Source organism: Bufo gargarizans, chromosome 2, assembly GCF_014858855.1.
Source record: "Bufo gargarizans isolate SCDJY-AF-19 chromosome 2, ASM1485885v1, whole genome shotgun sequence".
NCBI lineage: Eukaryota > Metazoa > Chordata > Amphibia > Anura > Bufonidae > Bufo > Bufo gargarizans.
The window spans coordinates 426,711,988-426,733,475 of NC_058081.1; the positions used below are offsets into that span (position 1 = coordinate 426,711,988).

Below are 21,488 nucleotides of genomic sequence, written 5' to 3' on the forward strand. Positions count from 1 at the left end.
AAAGATATAATAAAATATTTACAAAAATGAGAGGGGCGTACTCATTTTTGTGAGATACTGTGTGTATAATAGAACAGATGAAGAAAGAATTGAGGAGCAGATGAACAAGATGCACAGGGTGATTATGCTAAGCCTGTACTGTCCCTGCAGTCTCCCTATGTTCTCCCTACAGTGTGGAAAAACTCTCCCCACGATCTCCCTACACTGTCCGTGCACAGTCCCTATCCAATATTCTACAATTAAAAGCTTTGTTAACCACTGTCCCTAGCACTCTGCATGTCTGTACCTATGTTCAGCTCACAGTAAAATGACAGAGTCCGGATGGGATGAGGCTTTCACGGGGGATGGCCATCTGCTGATTGGCTGTCTGCACGACAATATGGGTCATATCGCATTCCCGGGCTTCTTACTTTCATTTTGTAACAGATGTAGCCAGCATTTTAGGGAAAAAACTGGTTCATTACTATGTATGAAGCGCAAGGTAATTCGGATACACAGTTAATCAAATATTTAGTGAAATTCAGATTGCATTCAATTAATTTCACTTCAATTCACTCAACACTACTGGTAATAATACATTAACACCCTAAAGTAGAATCTATCTATGTATCTATGATAGATGTAGTGAATAGCATCTCTCTGGGTCTCCGGGTGCTAATCCTCATTAAATACTGGACATGGATCCTCAAAGTGCATCTATCTATCTATCTATCTATCTATCTATCTATCATAGTCTAAAATCACCTAGGTCAGTTAAACAGTTAAATAGCAATATCTTGTGACAATGGCACCATTAAAGGGATGGGTTTATTAAGAGTGGTCTTCCAAAAGTGTTCCAAGGAATGAAAAGCAGAGAACTAGCAACAGGGTAAGAGGTGCTTAAAAGCTGGTTCTGGTTATTAATGATTTCTGTATTAAAAATAGAAATAATAATACATAAAAAAAAAACATGCAGACATAATAAGGTTCCTGTGTTAAGACCAAACACACTTGCGTCTCATGCACATAGTGGAAGTGTGCAGTAGACTGCATTGTGACCAATACAGTCTACTGTATTGAGTACCAATGGCTCCTTAGTACAGAGCTGCATGGAATCAATGTGCTGCCATATGGTGCAACACTGTATTTTAGAGCCATTCTTCCCTAGAAACATTTCCAAAATACACCAACCAATCAAGTTCACAACAGTTTTTTTTCTGCCAGATTCTACATAAATTCAACAGAAATTAAAAACCTTTGGTGCTTTCATATGGAATTGGAGGCATACAGACGTAAAGTAGGGCTGCCAAAAAGTGGGAGGATGCCCTATTTATGAAGCTAAAATACAACCATATGCATAAACCCTAAGCGTGAAGTGACTAAGGGCACATCAACAATTAAACATTAGCTTATGGCTTGTTTTCTTTAAAACTTTAACTTAATGGATATACTGTAGTTAATAAACTGCCTAGTCATTTACACTGGAGGTTACAGAGTAACAAATAACAGAACTCCCCATTGATGTTTCCTGAACAGTTTTACAACTTGCTGTCTCTCAATTGAAGCTAAAATGGATGCAGAAGATAAAACATCAAAGGTAAATAGCACATTTACTACATTACAATTAAGTATTGCATTTAGAATTTTCCATTAGGTTGAAGTAAATTGAATTGTTGCTTGTGTCGTCCTGGTGATAGGATACACAATATCATATTATTTTGCCATAATGAATGTAGGGTCTATCCATGTAATATGTAGCTGCACTCTGTGGGAGCTCAGGTTTCAGCAAACATTGAATATTTTAATTATTGTAAAATATTTCACTGCTATATTTACTCTATTTCAATCACTACTCAGAACAAATCCTGATAACATTCTGTGATCCCTCCTGTTATGGCATGGCACTTTACTAAACATTATAGTATATTTGTTCAACTGGAGACTTACCTCTTTCAGGCTTATCTGGGTACATTTGTAGGCTGAAGTCCACAGGATTTCAGTGCCTTGATAGTGCAAGGGCATTTTTGGGCAGTAAAGTATAGCAAATATAGCGCTAACAATTCATTATTTGTAACTACATTTGTATACATCTAATAAACCAGTGCTGCTGCATTTTTGGTTTGTTCAACTATTTTTGTAACACATATTCCTATTTTACTCACTTTAGCTAATTATTGATGACTATTTAGTGATAATCGAAGTTCTCAAAAATTTTATTCGGCTGCTTTGCCGAATTTCACAATGAAATTACAGTATTTTCCGGCGTATAAGACGACTGGGCGTATAAGACAACCCCCAACTTTTCCAGTTAAAATATAGGGTTTGGGCTATACTCACCGTATAAGACTATGCAACCAGGGGTTGGCTAGACAGCCGTTCATGATGGCTGCATGAACGCATAACTCCGGCACAATCTGACTAGCCAGTTCCCCTCTCCCAATCCATAAAACCTCTGCCAATTGTGCTCGGCTCCCTTAGTAAACATACCCACGATGGAGCCAAGCAGGGCAGGCTGGACTTTTACTTTGATAATGGCGCGGACGCAGCGCCGCCTGCCTCAGCTGCCCGAGACCCATCCTAACTGCTCACTGTAGCGGCCCCGCCACCTTCCACTCCAGGGCAACGTGAAGACCACATGACCAAAAACCACCCGCGCCACTCATCCACTTGCCCAGCTCATGCTTCAGAAGGTTCGGTCAGAGTGGATCCGGACAGAGTCTCTTCACAGCAGGGACATGTGGAAGTGCAGAATGGAAAATTTGCTGTTTCCCACAATCAGCTAATAGATAATCAAGACTATGCAACCAATAGAGCGTGCTGTTTATAACTCACGAACAGCACCCTCTATTGGTTGCATAGTCTTATGACAAGACCTTTCGCTGTTGGGGATGATGATGGGGACGCCTTGGGGTTAGAATATACCATCGGATCTGAGTTTTCACGATCTCACAACATCAAATAGTGTTGGCATAATCTCCAGTCCAGCTCGGAAGTAAGTACCATAGGTTTCAGCACGCCGTATACCGGCTTATAAGACAACACCCGGCGTATAAGACGACCTCCGACTTTTGAGAAGATTTTCATGTGTTAAAAAGTCATCTTTTACGCCGGAAAATACGGTAGCTTTGTAATTAATTACTTGATCACAAAGTACCCCTCAGATGCCGCGTTCAACACTGATTGCAGCATTTAAAATGAACATTGAGTGCTGTCAGGGGTTAATCTGTTAAAAAAATAAAACAATTAATACTCACCTTATCCATTTTATTGCGAAGAGTCCCCCGTGAGCATCTTGATTAAAGATCCAGTGCTGGCTGTCATTGTGACGTCATACGTCACCGAGCACAAGATTTCCTGCGGGATCTTCAGTCAAGATGGCTGCAGCAGACTCTCATGCGCAAATGAATGAGGAGAGTATGTGTTTTCTTACCGCCATTTTAGGGAAAATTGATTCGTTACTACAAAACATGAGAAAATCCAGCTCTGCGGCAAATCAAATTTTCCCTGAAATTCGGATCAAAGTCCACTTATAATGCTAGGTAATCCTCCCTAGTATAGCACATGTTATAGGAAATCATCCCTAGTATAGCACATTCACTCAATCCTAATGAACATGCCACAAATGTCTAGTTCAACTTCCAGGACTTACACCTATTTGGAGACTCAGGTTGCATGCATCTTTCTCTTATGAATGCTCTGGGTGTTGTACATATTTTGGACTATAAGGCCCTTTTCTCAAGAGTGAGTTTTCCACGCGGGTGCAATGTGTGATGCTAATGCTTTTTGCCCGCACTGAATCCAGACCCATTCATTTCAATGGGGCTGTGTACATGAGCGTTGTTTTTCACACATCACTTGTGATTTGCGTGAAAATCACAGCATGTTCTATATTCTGCAATTTTAACGTAACGCTGGCCCCATAGAAGTGAATGGGGCTGTGAAAATTGCATCGAATTCGGATAAAAAAGGTATTCCGTTGCGTTTTTAATGCGAGTAACTTAGCAACTGTGAAGGTATTTTAGACAGGAAGTTGGGTTTCTCAGCATCTGGCTCCAGGCAGCACATGAGGCAGGAATTTCCAGCCCTTGCAGACTATTTTACACCATGCCAGAGACAACACGGGCAATGGATGTGGAGAGGCTCATTGTCCTCGTCCAGGAGAGGCCCTGCATTTGGGATACGCAGTCGAGGGACTATCACGACCGGTATAAAAAAGATGCGGCCTGGGTGGAGATAACCCAGGAGCTTTTTTCCACCATCTGGGAGACAACCAAAGGGCAAAGTCGCCAGAATTTGGGTAAGTAGCCATTGTATACATGTGTGATCCTTACTGTCCTCCCTAGTATAGCACATATTATAGGTAATCCTCCCTAGTATAGCACATATTATAGGTAATCCTCCCAAGTATAGAACCTTATAGGTAATCCTCCCTAGTATAGCACGTTATAGGTAATCCTCCCTAGTATAGCACATGTTATAGGTAATCCTCCCTAGTATAGCACATGTTATAGGTAATCCTCCCTAGTATAGCACATGTTATAGGTAATCCTCCCTAGTATAGCACATGTTATAGGTAATCCTCCCTAGTATAGCACATGCTATAGATAATCATCCCTAGTATAGCACATGTTATAGGTAATCCTCCCTAGTATAGCACATGTTATAGGTAATACTCCCTAATATAGCACATGTTATAGGTAATCCTCCCTAGTATAGCACATGTTATAGGTAATCCTCCCTAGTATAGCACATGTTATAGGTAATCCTCCCTAGTATAGCACATGCTATAGATAATCATCCCTAGTATAGCACATGTTATAGGTAATCCTCCCTAGTATAGCACATGTTATAGATAATCATCCCTAGTATAGCACATGTGATAGCACAGAACGATTACTGATAATCAAATTGTCTCTTGGAATCGTTCTGGATGCAGCCACTCCCCCCAACGACCCTACGGAGATGTTGTGGCCCTGGAAAATTGGCGCCTCCATGGGCACATGTTTGGCCCCTGGCCAATGCCAATTTCCCAGGGCTAGCAGGGTCCCCCACAGTTCCCTCCTCCAAGGGATCATTATGGGCCACCTATTCAGCCACAATATCAGGGGGAATCTTCATATGGGCAGCCTGTCCCCACCTCCTCACAAGCTGGCCCATCACAGTCTTACCATGGACCGCAGTATCAGGGTCCCCCCTCGCCATCTGGGCTTTTTTTTATAATTTGTGATTTGTTTATTTTATGCTTTTTTTTTAGTTTTTTTCTGATCATTTTACAAAAGAAGTCAAGTTGACTATTTTGTCTGTGAATAAACAGACTTTTAGTTTTTTATTGTTACTTCTCTTTATTATATACATTGCATAATGATATTTATGTAGCACCAACACACACACCACATTAAAAATAGTACACTTTTACTAGACATTAACCCTTTCTACCCCGGGTCAGTTTTCACCTTCCTGCCCAGGCCATTTTTTGCAAATCCGACATGTGTCACTTTATGTGGTAATAACTTTGGAACACTTTTATTTATACAAGCCATTCTGAGATTGTTTTCTCGTGACACATTGTACTTCATGATAGTCATAAATTTGAGTCACTATTGTTGTAGAAATATTAATAGTTGTAATCAGCTTGCATCAAAGTTTGTGTAAGGAAAAAGGTAAATCCCTTTTCCCTTAACCACAGTCAGAGACAGACCCAAGTGTTACCATATTGATTGAATTCTTGCTGAGCACACCTCTCCTCCCTGCTCAACCTGTGTCTTTTATTTACTAACAAAAGGTGTAAAAGGGGCTGTCCTAAGACAAGAATACAGGAAGTGATGGCATACAGGAAGTGATGACATATTAAAGGACAGGGAGGGGCAATCAATGTGGCTGGACAGACAATGCACACACCCCATCCCTGTATAAAGGAAGGATGAGTCATGCCCATTGCCTAACCAGCCAGGTGGCCGCCCACCCCCCATCACTGTCCGCATGGACCTCATTCAATACTGCTCAAAAGTGATCAGTATCTAATAAAGATCATTCTACTGGTTTTACTGATGGTTTTACCACTGGTCCCGATTCAGTCAAAGTGTTCTTTGGCTAAATCCGACACAGGGAGACAGATGACAATCTATAAAAACACATACACATCCTAAGATAAAATGTCCGCATAATAAAATTTCCACAACACTATATTTCACCTTTATTTATGAAAAAATCCCAAATGTACCCAAAATTAGCAAAAATTGGCAATTTTAAACATTTTAATTTCTCTGCTTTTAAAACAGATAGTGATACCTCATAAAATATTTACTACTTAACATTCCCCATATGTCTACTTTATGTTGGCATCATTTTGCAAATGTAATTTTATTTTTTGGACATTAGAAGGCTTAGAATATTAGAAGCAATTCTTTACATTTTTTAAAAAAAATTCCAAAACCCCTTTTTTTTTACCCCTTAAGGACCGGGCTCATTTTCACCTTCAGGACCAGGCCATTTTTTTACAAATCTGACCAGTGTCACTTTATGTGGTAATAACTTTTAAACGTAGCGTAATGCTTGGGTGTATAGGGAGAGGAATTAACAGTAGAAAGAGGGGGATGCTCATGCCGCTCTACAGAGCACTAGTGAGACCTCATTTGGAGTATTGTGCTCAGTACTGGAGACCATATCTCCAGAAGGATATTGACACTTTGGAGAGAGTTCAGAGAAGAGCTACTAAACTAGTACATGGATTGCAGGATAAAACTTACCAGGAAAGATTAAAGGACCTAAACATGTATAGCTTGGAAGAAAGACGAGACAGAGGGGATATGATAGAAACTTTTAAATACATAAAGGGAATCAACAAGGTAAAAGAGGAGAGAATATTTAAAAGAAGAAAAACTGCTACAAGAGGACATAGTTTTAAATTAGAGGGGCAAAGGTTTAAAAGTAATATCAGGAAGTATTACTTTACTGAGAGAGTAGGGGATGCATGGAATAGCCTTCCTGCAGAAGTGGTAGCTGCAAATACAGTGAAGGAGTTTAAGCATGCATGGGATAGGCATAAGGCCATCCTTCATATAAGATAGGGCCGGGGCTATTCATAGTATTCAGTATTTTGGGCAGACTAGATGGGCCAAATGGTCCTTATCTGCCGACACATTCTATGCTTTGACTTATCCAGGCCATTCTGAGATTTTTTTTCACATATTGTACTTCATGACACTGGTAAAATGGAGTAAAAAAAAATCTCATTTTTATTTATTAAAAAATACCAAATTTGCCAAAAATTGGGAAAAATTTGCAAATTTCCAAGTTTCAATTTCTCTACTTCTATAATACATATTAATACCTACAAAAATAATTATTACTTTACATTTCCCATATGTCTTCTTCATGGTAGGATAATTTGGGGAATTGCATTTTATTTTTTGGGGACGTTACAAGGCTTAGTTTAAAAGTAAATCTTGAAATTTCTCAGAAATTTTCAAAAGCCAACTTTTTAAGGACCAGTTCAGGTCTGAAGTCCCTTTGTGAAGCTTACATGATAGAAACCACCCAAAAATGACCCCATTCTAGAAACTACACCCCTCAAGGTATTCAAAACTGATTTTTACAGTTGTTAACCCTTTAGGTGTTGCACAAGAATTAATGGAAAATAGTTTACAGAAACACCCCATATGTGGTCGTAAACTGCTGATGCACCCCTAGAGTAGAAACTCCCAAAAAGTTACCCCATTTTAGAAACTACGGGATAGGGTGGAAGTTTTGTTGGTACTAGTTTAGGGTACATATGATTTTTGGTTGCTCTATATTAAACTTTTTGTGAGGCAAGGTAACAAGAAATAGCTGTTTTGGCACAGTTTTTTTTTTGTTATTTGCAACATTCACCTGACAGGTTAGATCATGTGGTATTTTTATAGAGTAGGTTGTCACGGACTCGTATGTATACAACTAATATACGGACTAATATGTATACAATTTTTTATTTATGTTAGTTTTACACAATGATTTAATTTTTTAAACAAAAAAATCATGTTTTAGTGTCTCCATAGTCTGAGAACCATTTTTTGCGGGATGAGATGGCGGTTTGATTGGCACTATTTTGGGGTGCACATGACCTTTCGATCATTTGCTATTACACTTTTTGTGATGTAAGATGACAAAAAATAGCTTTTTTTACACCGTTTTTATTTTTATAGGATGTTCATCTGAGGGGTTAGGTCATGGGATATTTGTATAGAGTAACTTATTAAGGACGCGGCAATACCTAATATGTATATTTTTTTATTTATGTAAGTTTTACACAATGATTTCATTTTTTAAACAAAAAAAAAATCATGTTTTAGTGTTTCCATAGTCTGAGATCCATAGTTTTTCAGTTTTTGGGTGATTATCTTGGGTAGTGTATGATTTTTTTCGGGATGAGATGACGTTTTGATTGGCACTATTTTGGGGTGTTTATGACTTTTTGATCGCTTGCTATTACACTTTTTATGATGTAAGGTGAAAAAATATGGTTCATTTAGCACAGTTTTTATTTTTTACGGTGTTCATCTGAGGGGTTAGGTCATGTGATATTTTTATAGAGCCGGTCGATACGAATGCGGCGATACCTAATATGTATACTATTTTTTATTTATGTAAGTTTTACACAATAATATAATTTTTGAAACAAAAAAATCATGTTTTAGTGTCTCCATATTCTGAGAGCCATAGTTTTTTCAGTTTTTGGGCGATTATCTTAGGTAGGGTCTCATTTTTTTGCAGGATGAGATTACGGTTTGATTGGCACTATATTGGGGTGCATATGACTTTTTGATCGCTTTCTATTACACTTTTTGTGATATAAGGTGACAAAAAATGGTTTATTTAGCACAGTTTAAATTTTTTACAGTGTTCATCTGAGTGGTTAGGTCATGTGATATTTTTATAGAGCCGGTCGATTCGGACGTGGCAATACCTAATATGAATTCATTTTTATTTTATTTATGTAAGTTTTACAGAATAACAGCTTTTTTAAAACAAAAAAAATGATGTTTTAGTGTCTCCATATTCTGAACCATAGTTTTTTTATATTTTTTGGGCGATTGTCTCATTTAGGGGCTTATTTTTTGCAGGATGAGGTGACGGTTAGATTAGTACTATTTTGGTGGGCATACGCCTTTTTGCTTGCTTGCTGTTGTACTTTTTGTGATGTACGGTGACCAAAAAATGGTTTATTTAGCACATTTTTTTAATTTTTTTTTTACTGTGTTCATCTGATTGTTCACATTACCTAGTATTCACTAAGTCATGTGATATGTTTATAGAGCCGGTCGATACGCACGTGGCGATACCTAATATGTCTATATCCCTATTTTGAACCAATTTTTTTTTTTTTACTTTATTTGGGGAAAATAAAATTTTTGTTTATTTTTACTTGAAACTTTACATTTTTTGGGGGGAGTACTTTATTTTTTCAACTTTTTTTATTTTATTTTTTGTCCCACTTTGGGACTTCAACTTTTGGGGGTCTAATCCTTTACAATGCATTCCAATACTTCTGTATTGGAATGCATTGTCTGTATGAGTTAGGCCTCTTTCACACTACTGTTTTTTTTTTTGTGTTTTGCGGTCCGTTTTTTGCGTTCCGTATACGGTCCATATACGGAACCATTCATTTCAATGGTTCCGCAAAAAAAACGGAATGTGTTCCGCATGCATTCCGTTTCCGTATTTCCGTTTTTCTGTTCCGTTGAAAGATAGAACATGTCCTATTATTGCCCGCAAATCACGGTCCGTGGCTCCATTCAAGTCAATGGGTCCGCAAAAAAATGGAACACATACGGAAATGCATCCGTATGTCTTCCGTTTCCGTTCCGTTTTTTCTGAACCATCTATTGAAAATGTTATGCCCAGCCCAATTTTTTCTATGTAATTACTGTATACTGTATATGCCATACGGAAAAACGGAACGGAACAACGGAACGGAAACGGAACCACAACGGAAGCAAAAAAACGGAACAACGGATCCGTGAAAAACGGACCGAAAAACACTGAAATGGACATACTGTAGTGTGAAAGAGGCCTAATACTGTGTGTATTACTCATACAGCTTCCGGCCTGTGAGATCCAGGGGGCTGGATCTCACAGGCTCGTCATCGCAAGGCAGCGCGATGCCTTCCTTAGGCATCGTGCTGCCTTCCATGCCATCGGGTCCTCCCTACAGCCGCATGGGGACCCGATGGCACCGCCGCGGCCCGCACCATAAATAGCCGCAAACCGAAGGTCTGAATTGACTTGCGGCTTGCGGCGATTGCCGAGATGGGGGGGTCACGGGACCCCCCCCGCGCATTTAGCCGAGGTGCCTGCTCAATGATTTGAGCAGGCACCTTGTTCCGATGAGGTTACGCCCTGTGTCATTAAGTACCAGGACATCAGGGCGTACCTGTTCGCCCTGTGTCCTAAAGAGGTTAAGTTACTTATTACAACATGCTTATGTTATACTTTTAACAAACAGTCCAATAATTTTTATACCAGGAGAAACTTTGGATCTTCTGTTTACCAAACAGGCTATAACAATAAAACACGGATTAATATAGGAAAAATAAATGTTATCCCTTGACTCTGTTTCCCTATGACCAATCAAAAATATATGATATTAATATGATAAAATGTCCAGCTCTGCACTACGGAATATAACTTCCAAGGGTTTAGTCCTCTTTTCAAATAATGTCAAATCTTCCATTAGCAACATACATCTTTGCTTAGAGAATAATCAGCAATATGGAGGCACCTAACACTATATATTCCCACAGTATGGGGACTTTTGGCTATATACCAAGAGAAATATCTTATTAATATCACGAGCAATAAGTATAGTATACATTACCGGGTCAGAGGAAGACAGAGTTTCAGATGGGACCAGTTCTTAAGAATCTTCCTAGTAGTCAAAAATAATCCAAATTTCTTTTGGTATATCCTTTTTCTTTGTGATCAATTTCCTTTGTGAGTTTTTCTTTTTGGTTTGTGAGTCCTAATGCCCTGCACACGAGTAATTATCCCCCACCTTATCTAAGAATCATCCCCTTCTGGATTAGGGATTTCCAATCAGGTAGGGTGGGTGTATTCGTATGCTAATAACATAATGATGTCATATTAACCCTTGGCATGGTATAAAATATGGTAAAATGATATAATATTGTCCATCTGTTTCCAGATGGCACTGTTGTACAACATATTTGTACATACAAATTTAGAAAATGTGGCTTTATTTTATTAGGCACCTTTTTACCTTTCTCAACATAAATCAAAGAGGAGAGATAACTCTTTCACACTGAAGTAATCATTCCCAGAATTACTGGAACCAATTTGATGGTTCCCATAACATATTATTTATGGTCAGATAAGAAATTCAATGGGCCTTACACTCGCACTGTGGGTTTGTATATCTTACTGTCCAAACTATTGAGTAACGACGCCTGGAATAACATCTCTTCTGAGAAACTTCTATTAGTAGAAAACCTCAGTGTTTTCTATACCTTCTAAGACTATATCAACTCAGTAAGATACACATGGCATAAAGTATACCTTAATACGTGGTTATACTATATATCAATATTGCATATTATACATAAATTATTGATATGTTTATACTAAAAAGCTAAATAAATGCACACATGAATTTGCATAATACTTATGAATATATGAATAGACACCACACACCAGATGTACCTTAAGGATATAAATTCTTATCTTGTCATGGTTTAGCCATGAAACAAACATTGTTCCCTTCAGACAGACATGTCTGGAGAAGCCATTATACTCCCCATAGATAAACATATCTTTTAGCAATAACTTTTAAAATACAATGTCTGTTCATATTCACTATGACTCTTGTATACACTGAACTTGCTATGAACTCATCTTGGTCTTTTCAGCCACATAACAGAACTTTGGTTCAAGCTGATTTTCTCAGGCAATGAGCATTCATTTTGGCTATAATATCATTAGATAATATTGTATACTTATGAAAATGCACAACAATGTGTGCACACGCCTACACGTACTGAATTACGGGTCTGCCCCCTTCAACTACTGGGTCTCCAAATTGGGCACATGGCCTGAGCTTGCCCTTCAGGACTTGGAGGTGCTGGTCTGCCCTGCATCCAGTGTATGGTCTGAACGTGTGTTTAGTACGGCAGGGGGCGTTATCACAGACAAGCGCAACCGCCTGTCCACAGCCAATGTGGACAAGTTCACGTTCATTAAAATGTACCAGGCATGGATCCCACAGGACTTGTCCATACCTTGTGCAGAATAGACATGTATACCGGCCTACCCAGCCATTGTTATACTACAGCGCAATTGCTCATTGTTGTATTTTTTATATTTCCCACTCTTTTGTGGGGAAAAAAACAGTATTGACTACCTCGTCCTCCTCCACTGCCTCTTCCATCTACACCGCTACGTCCACCGCCTCCTCAACCTCCTACTCCATATGGACCTCCACCTCATACATCAAGATTTTTTATTTTTATTTGTATGGATTTTTTATACCATTTCACTAATTTGTCTGTTACATTTTAGGATGAAATTCACCAATTTTTGGCTGTGATAGACCCTTGCTCTACCTAGTAGACATGTAAACAAATTTCACTAATTTGTCTGTCGCATTTTTGGGTGAAATTCACCAATTTTTGGCTGTGATATACCCCTGCTCTACCTAGTGGGCAATGAAATACATTTCACTAATTCATCTGTTACATTCTTGGGTGACATTTTACCATTTTTGCCGTGAATAAACCCCTGCTCTGCATAGGTGACAGGGCCCGAAATTTTTAAAAATCATCTGTTCCATTTGTGGGTGACATTAACCAATTTTTGGCGACATTTCTAAAATTCATTTTTAATTGAAGCGCGCCCCCTCCTATAATTCGATGCTTTAACTTTAACACTTGACCCACATTTCCGCTCGATCACATTGGAGCCATTGACCTACCTTGGATGTGGTATCTCATTCTCACGCTCCCTCTCCGGCGTGGAACCCTGATTTGCTGTTAACCATGATCAACATGGTAGGCGCAGAAAAGAACATTGAAAGTTGATAGAGAAGATATCCAAATGGATGGTGGATGTCACAGGGACGTGCGATCAGGCAGAAGTTATTTAGAGTCAAAGCGGCAGCATCGCTTCTCTTTTCTATTGTTTCCAAATCCAAAATATCCCAGTGACATTCCCTATCATTTTTTATTAATCATTCCAATAACAGGGCTTCTTAAGAGTTGTTATTTATCGTCACTATCTCCCCGAGTCAGGAATGGGTAATTGCCGCGCGCCCCCTCCTTGACTTGGAAGCTTTGGCTTCAATAATTTGTCCCACATTTCATATTGATCATACTGGCGCCATTGACATCCCTTGGATGTGGTCTCCCTTTCTTACATTCCCTCTCCAGCGTGGAACTCTGATTTGCTGCTAACCGTGATCAACATGGTAGGCGCAGAAAAGAACATCGAAAGTTGATAGAGCAGATATCCAATTGGATTGTGGACATCACTGGCACTTGCGACATGGTGGAGCAGTATGTGTGCACATGCCTACATGTAATGACTGATGGGTCTGCCCCCTTCAACTTCTGGGTCTCCAAATTGGGCATATGGCCTGAGCTTGCCCTTTATGCCTTGCCCTGCAGCCAGTGTATTGTCTGAACATTGGTTTAGCACGGCTGGAGGGGGTTATCACAGGTTATATTTCCCAATGTTTTGGGATGTACCCAAATTTAAACAAATAAAATAAAAAATAAAACCAAAAAGCAGTGTAGGCTACCTCCTCATCCTCCACCGCCGCTTCGACCTACACCGTCACATCCACCGCCTCCTCAACCTCCTACTCCATATGGACCTCGTCGTCCAAAATCATTATTTTTTATTTTTACATATTTTATATTATTTTAAGTCATTTCCCTATTCACTTTTGTTTCCATGCTCTTAACCACATTTTGCTACCCTCTAGCCCTTTCCATGACTTTTCTAGAGCCATTTTAGTGCTCAAAAGTTTGTGTCACCATTGACTTCAATGGGGTTCAGGTTCGGAGATACAGTAAGTTCGGGTCCCAAACTTGAACTTTTTTGTGAAGTTTGGCCGAACCCATCCAGGTGTCCGCTCAACTGTAGTCATAAGGATCTTTCCACGACGGAAGAAACGTATTTTCTTTTACCCGATCCCAGGCAAAATTGTACAGATATACTTTATCACCTATTTCATATTTATTTTTAGTGGTTTTCAGAGCATAATACGTTTTTTTTTTACTTACTTTTGCTTTCTTGAGATTCTTTTGCGCAAAAGCAAACGCCTGTTGAAGATGCTGACGAAGGTTCTTTACATACCGATCGTATCGTGGCTGCATTGATCAGATTATGATCCGATGTGCGATACAATAGATCTTGTGGAAGTACCATTCTCCTACCTGTCACCAGCTCAAAAGGTGACATCTTAGTAGCAGCACTTGGAGTGGCTCTCATAGCCATGAGCACTGAACGCAACTTCATGTCCCAAGTTGCGTTCAGTGATCTTTAACTGATACTTATAGAATTTGTTGGCAGATAAGAACCATTTGGCCCATCTAGTCTGCCCAATATACTGAATACTATGAATAGCCCTTGGCCCTATCTTATATGAAGGCTGGCCTTATGCCTATCCCATGCATGCTTAAACTCCTTCTCTGTATTTACAGCTACCATGTCTGCAGGAAGGCTATTCCATGCATCCACTACTCTCTCAGTAAAGTAATACTTCCTGATATTACTTTTAAACCTTTGCCCCTCTAATTTAAAACTATGTCCTCTTGTAGCAGTTTTTCTTCTTTTAAATATTGTCCCTTCTTTTTCCTTGTTGATTCCCTTTATGTATTTAAAAGTTTCTATCATATCCCCTCTGTATCGTCTTTCTTCCAAGCTATATATGTTAAGGTCCTTTAATCTTTCCTGGTAAGTTTTATCCTGCAATCCATGTACCAGTTTAGTAGCTCTTCTCTGAACTCTCTCCAAAGTATCAATATCCTTCTGGAGATATGATCTCCAGTACTGAGCACAATACTCCAAATGAGGTCTCACTAGTGCTCTGTAGAGCGGCATGAGCACCTCCCTCTTTCTACTGGTAATGCCTCTCCCTATACACCCAAGTATTCTGCTAGCATTTCCTGCTGCTCTATGATATTGTCTGCCTACCTTTAAGTCTTCTGAAATAATGACGCCTAAACCCCTTTCCTCAGATACTGAGGTTAGGACTGTATCACCGATTTTATATTCTGTGCTTGGGTTTTTACGCCCCAGGTGCATTATCTTGCACTTATCAACATTAAATTTTAGTTGCCAGATTTTTTGACCATTGCTCTAGTTTTCCATTTGGTGTATCCCTCCAGGAACATCAACCCTGTTACAAATCTTTGTGTCATCAGCAAAAAGACACACCTTACCATCGAGGCCTTCTGCAATTTCGCTGATAAAGATATTAAACAATATGGGTCCCGGAACAGATCCCTTAGGTACCCCACTGGTAACAAGACCATGGTCTGAATATTCTCCATTGACTACAACCCTCTGTTGCCTGTCCCTCAGCCACTGCCTAATCCATTCAACAATATGGGAGTCCAAGCCCAAAGACTGCAATTTATTGATAAGCCTTTTATGTGGGACAGTATCAAAAGCCTTACTAAAGTCTAGATAAGTGATGTCTACTGCCCCTCCGCCATCTATTTTTTTTAGTCACCCAATCAAAAAAATCTATAAGATTAGTTCGACATGATCTCCCTGAAGTAAACCCATGCTGTTTTTCATCTTTCAATCCATGAGATTTTAGATGTTCCACAATCCTTTCCTTAAGTATGGTTTCCATTAATCTCCCAACAATTGATGTTAGGCTTACTGACCTATAGTTGCCCGATTCCTCCCTACTACCTTTCTTGTGAATGGGCACAACATTTCCTAATTTCCAATCTTCTGGGACGACTCCTGTTACCAGTGTTTGGTTAAATAAATCTGTTAATGGTTTTGTTAATGGTTCACTGCTGAGTAGTGATGAGCGGCAGGGACAATATTCAAATTCGCGAGAATTTCGTGAATATTTGGGCGAATATTTGCCATATATTCGAGAATTCGCGAATTCATGATCTACAGGCATTATTTTCTTGATTGCAAAAATTCGCATAAAATTCGCATTGGTAAAATTCGCTGGTATTTTCACAAAAATCGAATATTCGCAATTACGAATATATTTAGCGATATTCTAAATATTCGCAAATTCCTGAAGTGCCGATATTCGCGATTAAAATTCGCAATTCGAATATTCATGATCAACACCATTGCTGAGCTCTTTTAATAGCTTTGGGTGTATCCCATCAGGCCCCTGTGACTTATTTGTATTAATTTTAGACAGCTGACTTAGAACCTCTTCCTCTGTAAAGACACATGCATCAAAAGATTCATTAGTCTTCCTTCCTAACTGAGGGCCTTTTCCTTCATTTTCCTTTGTAAAAACTGAACAGAAGTATTCATTGAGGCAGTCAGCTAGTTCTTTATCTTCTTCCATATACCTTCCTTCTTTTGTTTTTAATTTGGCAATTCCTTGTTTTAATTTCCTTTTTTCCTTTATGCATCTAAAGAATGTCTTATCGCCTTTTTTCACTGACTGAGCTAATTTCTCTTCTGCCTGTACTTTAGAAGCTCTTATGACTTGTTTGGCCTCTCTCTGCCTAATCTTATAAATGTGCCTGTCATCATCGTTTTTGTTTTTTTATAATTCCTAAATGCTATCTTAAGGATAGCTGATGAGCTGACAGGACAGAGACCCCTCGTCTCCTTTAGAAGGAGTCATACTGTCAAGGATAAACTCGTCAGGAGTAGGCTCCAAAAAGACAGTAGGAAAAACTGGCTTAAAAGTAATCTACCAAAAGGCAATTACAGATGTGGAAACTGTTCACTTTGCACCAATAATTCGCAGAAAAGGAGCATTGAATTTGCTGGTACCCGGCATATAGTCAATACCTTTATTAACTGCCGCAGTACTTACGTAGTTTATTTATTGTTGTGCACATGTGGACGTTTCTACATCGGTAAAACTATTAGATGTCTCTTTGAACGAGTAAGAGAACACTTTAATTCTATCAAAACAGGCAAAGGTTGCCCCAGATTGATAGAACACATTAGAAGTGCTCATAATGGTGATACGAGTTGTATCTCTTTTTCTGGATTGGAAATTGTATCCACGCCCCCACAAGGGGGACATAGACACCGCCTCTTGTTGCGGAGAGAGGCCAAATGGATATTACGTACACAAGCCCTAGGGGAACTAGGACTGAACGACAGAAATGATTTAAGTCCTTTCTTGTAATATCCCAAATATGTATAGTTCTTTGCTGCCCAATATGTGTTCATTCCTTGGATACTACACCTGCATTGTTTTTATATTGTTTTAATATGTATTTTGTCTCAGCCACCTCCTTTACACTGACGCGGCCTGGGTTGTCAGTTTCTATAGCAACAGTCCACGCCAGCGTTTAAAAAGGAGCAGTGCGCTAGCACGCATTGACGTACAGCCAGATGAAGCGCATTTAGCGCGAAACGGCCGCCGCTGATCAATGCGTGTTTTGAACTGTCTACCCCCTGCCTGATGTAACCCTGGATTAAATAAAGCTGCAAATCTTTTTGACTACACACCGATGAGTGCCACTACTTTCTTCCGTTCTACATTACCTTCCACTTGCATCGCATCTGCATAGCTGAGCACCGCCGTCTGTGTGTGTCCTCCTTAGCCACGTACAGCACTGGATTCTAATGCGCTGAGCCGCCGCGAGTGGTGCCGCCCCCTACCTTATCTTGCAACTGCTATCTTAAGGATGTTGACAATGAACTGGTTATAGCGCTCAAGGGATCCACTAGATGCTGGTCGAAAGCAATATGTAATTTCCATTTTACCCTCAAGATCTTCCACATCTTAGACATTACCTCACTTACGGAGTGCGATCTACAGTCTGAATTGACCCTTAATGGTAACCCAAACCTGGAAAATACATGTTTTATAAGTAAAGCGGCGCATGTTTCGATTGTGTTATTACGAGCCGGTAAACACTCTACCCACTTGGTAAACACACAAGTGACTATTAACATGTATTTGTTTGCCCTGGATGACCTTGTGACAGGACCTATAAAGGCAATTTATATATCAGACCATGGCAATGAGAAACCCTTTTTCTGAGGTGGCGCACAATGTGTGGGACCTTGAGGTTGGAGCTGAGCACATACCAGACAACCTTGACAGTAAATTTGAAAATCTTTCAACATATGAGGCCAATAAGCATAATCATGTAGTGATTCATAGGTAATTTTCTCCCCACGATGACCAGCTGTAGGTGCATCGTGAGTATGTTGTAACATTGTTGAATGCAATTCTTTGAGGTCCTCATCAATGAACCATCTTGAATACTAAATTGAGATTAGTTTTTTTCACTAGTAATCAGAGGTCTTCTTTTTGGGCACAATCATCCTCCGATATGGGATTGCTACTAGGATCTTCCATGTGTTTATGAAAGATTTCAAGTATAGGATCTTCCTTTTGGCTCTTAATTAGATCCTCACTTGTAGACTCTTGACTCCATTGAGCCACATTCTTCACAGACTGTTCCCTAGCTTGGTGTCTAGTGACAGCTTAAATGGATATCATCTCTAGTAAATGATCTATGTTTACATGATCACCATTTATGGCACCTTGTTTGGCAAGCTTATCGGCTAGATTATTACCTTCCTTGTCCATGTTCTGGTTTTTAGAATGACCTTTATTCTTCTTCCAATAAATGATTAAACCATTACCTTGGACTAAATCATCTATGGCACAAAACTATTTTGCATGTTTCACAGGTTTGTTATTAGATTACAACATGTTATTTCATTTCCAAGTAGGCATATACTCAACAAAACTGTTCTGTACTTAATTGGAATCCATGACTATGACAAATTCTTTAATATTGTGCTCTAGAGCAATTTAAACAGTTTTGTATGCAGCAACGAATTCTGCCTTCCTGCTACTTTTAGCACCAATACTGTAACCTACTGAGACATTTGGGCATTCACTTGTCCAAGTAATTCCAATGCCGCCACTAGTTTTCTTTCATCCCCCATTGTGGTGTGATAAGCACAACCATCAATGTATACACAGGGGAGTAGAGGACTGTAATCCTCATCATTGGAAGAAATTTCTTCCTCTAAAAAATCATCTACTAGCTCTTCTTTATGAGAATGAACGGCACAATCGTGAAGTTTTATTTTTTTTGTACCGGACTTCTAATGGCCATCCTTGTAAGGACAACATCTAAAGCAGTTATTCTGCTGTTTGACAAATTACCAACCCTAATGTTGTCACTTGGTAAATATTGCAGGGGTTGGTGTACCATTTGAATTATGATTTTCTCAGGGGCCCAGACTGTGGCTAATAAAGCTTTCTCTCAGTCATTAAATTTTACCTCTACAGGTGACAAGGACTTACTTGCATAAACAATAACTTTATTCAATGTATCTTGTTTTTGACACAGCACAGCAACCATTTTCCAGATAAAAGGAAAATGCTAATTTATATTGGTCTTCAGGACTTACCTTGATGGTCCAATATCCCTAAGCACAATCCATTGTGGTAAAGATTTTGGCGCCTTGCATTTGTACCAAGCATTGGTTGATATATGGCACTGGGCAGCCGGACATATATACTCGTTTATTGAGCTGTCTGAGATCAGCACATAAACGCCATTGACCATTTGGTTTAAGGATAGGAATAGGATTATCATAATATCTGTGCATCAGTCTTATAATACCTCTTTCCTTGAGATTCCTTATTATTTCCGCTAGCAAATCATAGCATGCTAGTGGAAAACGATATTGCTTGATATAAACGGGAGGTGCCTTTGGACGAGTCTGAATTCTAGCAATGTGTATATCTGTTAGACCACAATCATGGGAATCTTTAGCAAAAATATCCTTGAACTCTAAGAGAACTACTTTTAATTGTTGGCACTCTAGATCATTAGAGCATCCATCAGCTAAGAATATTTGTTGCTGTACCATCTCCAGGAACCCTGGAAAAACTTCAGGTTGACCTATTTCATCGGCTTCTTCAAGCCTGTTAGTGAGGTCATGACTTGACTTAACAGCCTTTTTGGCAAACTCGTGATATTCCTCAGCTTCCTGCTCATTAAGTGTATGATCAAAGGTAAGTGAGGATTCCTCCACCTTGCATGTACCTTCTTCAGGATATAAGGATAAATTGAACTTATGGTGAACAATCCTTCAGGAGAAGAATAGAATGTTTGTTCAACCAATTGGTCCTCGGTGAGATATGATTCAGGTATTAGGCCAATAATTAAATTTTGAAACCCAAAGGTATAATAATCCGAATCTAAAGCCAGGCCAATTATGGTGTCTTTAGACAAATGGACTCATTTGGCATACCATTATTAACAATGATTTGGGTTTTAAAGGATTCTACATTCACCACGGGTCTAGGATTTACTGACATTCCTAATTGTTGCATTCTGTTCGATAGGCATATTAATGCATCATTGCAACAAGAAAGGAGTGCATAACACACCAAGTATGAATAATAAAATATCAAGTTTATTAATATCCTTTTAAAATAAATAACACGTCACAATACATATATGTGAACAAGTGGGGACTAACCACAGCTGCTCACCACCCTGCTGATAACCCCAAAGCAGCAATAATGAGCAACAGTACAGCAAGCTACCTCAACTGATGTAATTACTAAGTCCCAGGACGGGTACAGAAAGTCACTTGATATTAAACTGCAAGTGCCAAGATTAATGTGCCAGGAGATAGCCAAAGCATAACAATCATAGCAGAAATCAAAAAGTTTACTAGCCATGAGGTGCGAGTGGCATAAATGGCAACATACCGAAGAAGCAGGGGATGATAGCTGGGGGGCTAGCGCTCCTCGACGTGCGTTTCGCGTGTGATCGGTCAGGGGAAGGTGACGGGTTTAAAAAGCACAGCCTACCTATGGAATAGCTGAATTCGGATCACATGATATTCCACATGAGTCCTCGTCATATATTAGCGGCGCATGACCAATCCGCGCCAACCACGTCATACTACTTCCGCCCTTCCCCTCATGCCGACGGGGGAGAGGGCGGTCACTCAGGAAAATGCGGATCGCCGTCGCCACCATCATAACCAAGGCTGAGAATGGGCGGAAGCAGACATACTGGCCGGATGGTCATGCGCACATATGACACTTGTATTGATAGCGGCAGTGAAGATTGTTACAAGGGATGGCCGAGGTGCGCACCTTAAATTATAAACCGCAGTATATTCTAAATCAGACATATCTATGTAAGATTACAAGCCATTTGAACAGTAGAATTTACCAATATAAAAAACAATTAAGCAGACAGGAGTTACATCAAATCCAATATATATAGTTCACACGTTATAGTCAAAACATGATAAAAAAAAGTGTAAGCAGTGCATAGTATGATAAAAAAAAA

At 39.3% G+C, this 21,488-nt stretch overlaps 1 protein-coding gene across 2 annotated transcripts in view; it reads left to right on the forward strand.

The window, feature by feature from the left end:
- The first annotated feature begins 1,484 nt into the window (after positions 1-1,484).
- SLC23A1 (solute carrier family 23 member 1) overlaps positions 1,485-21,488 on the forward strand; it is a 419,817-nt gene continuing 399,813 nt past the window's right edge. Inside the window, exon 1 of one of the 2 annotated variants that reach the window (XM_044280913.1) lies at positions 1,485-1,576. In XM_044280913.1, coding sequence (XP_044136848.1) covers positions 1,550-1,576 — 27 coding nt within the window. In that variant the 5' untranslated portion in view covers positions 1,485-1,549. The remainder of the gene's footprint in view (positions 1,577-21,488) is intronic. The other variant, XM_044280914.1, reaches the window with a different exon arrangement.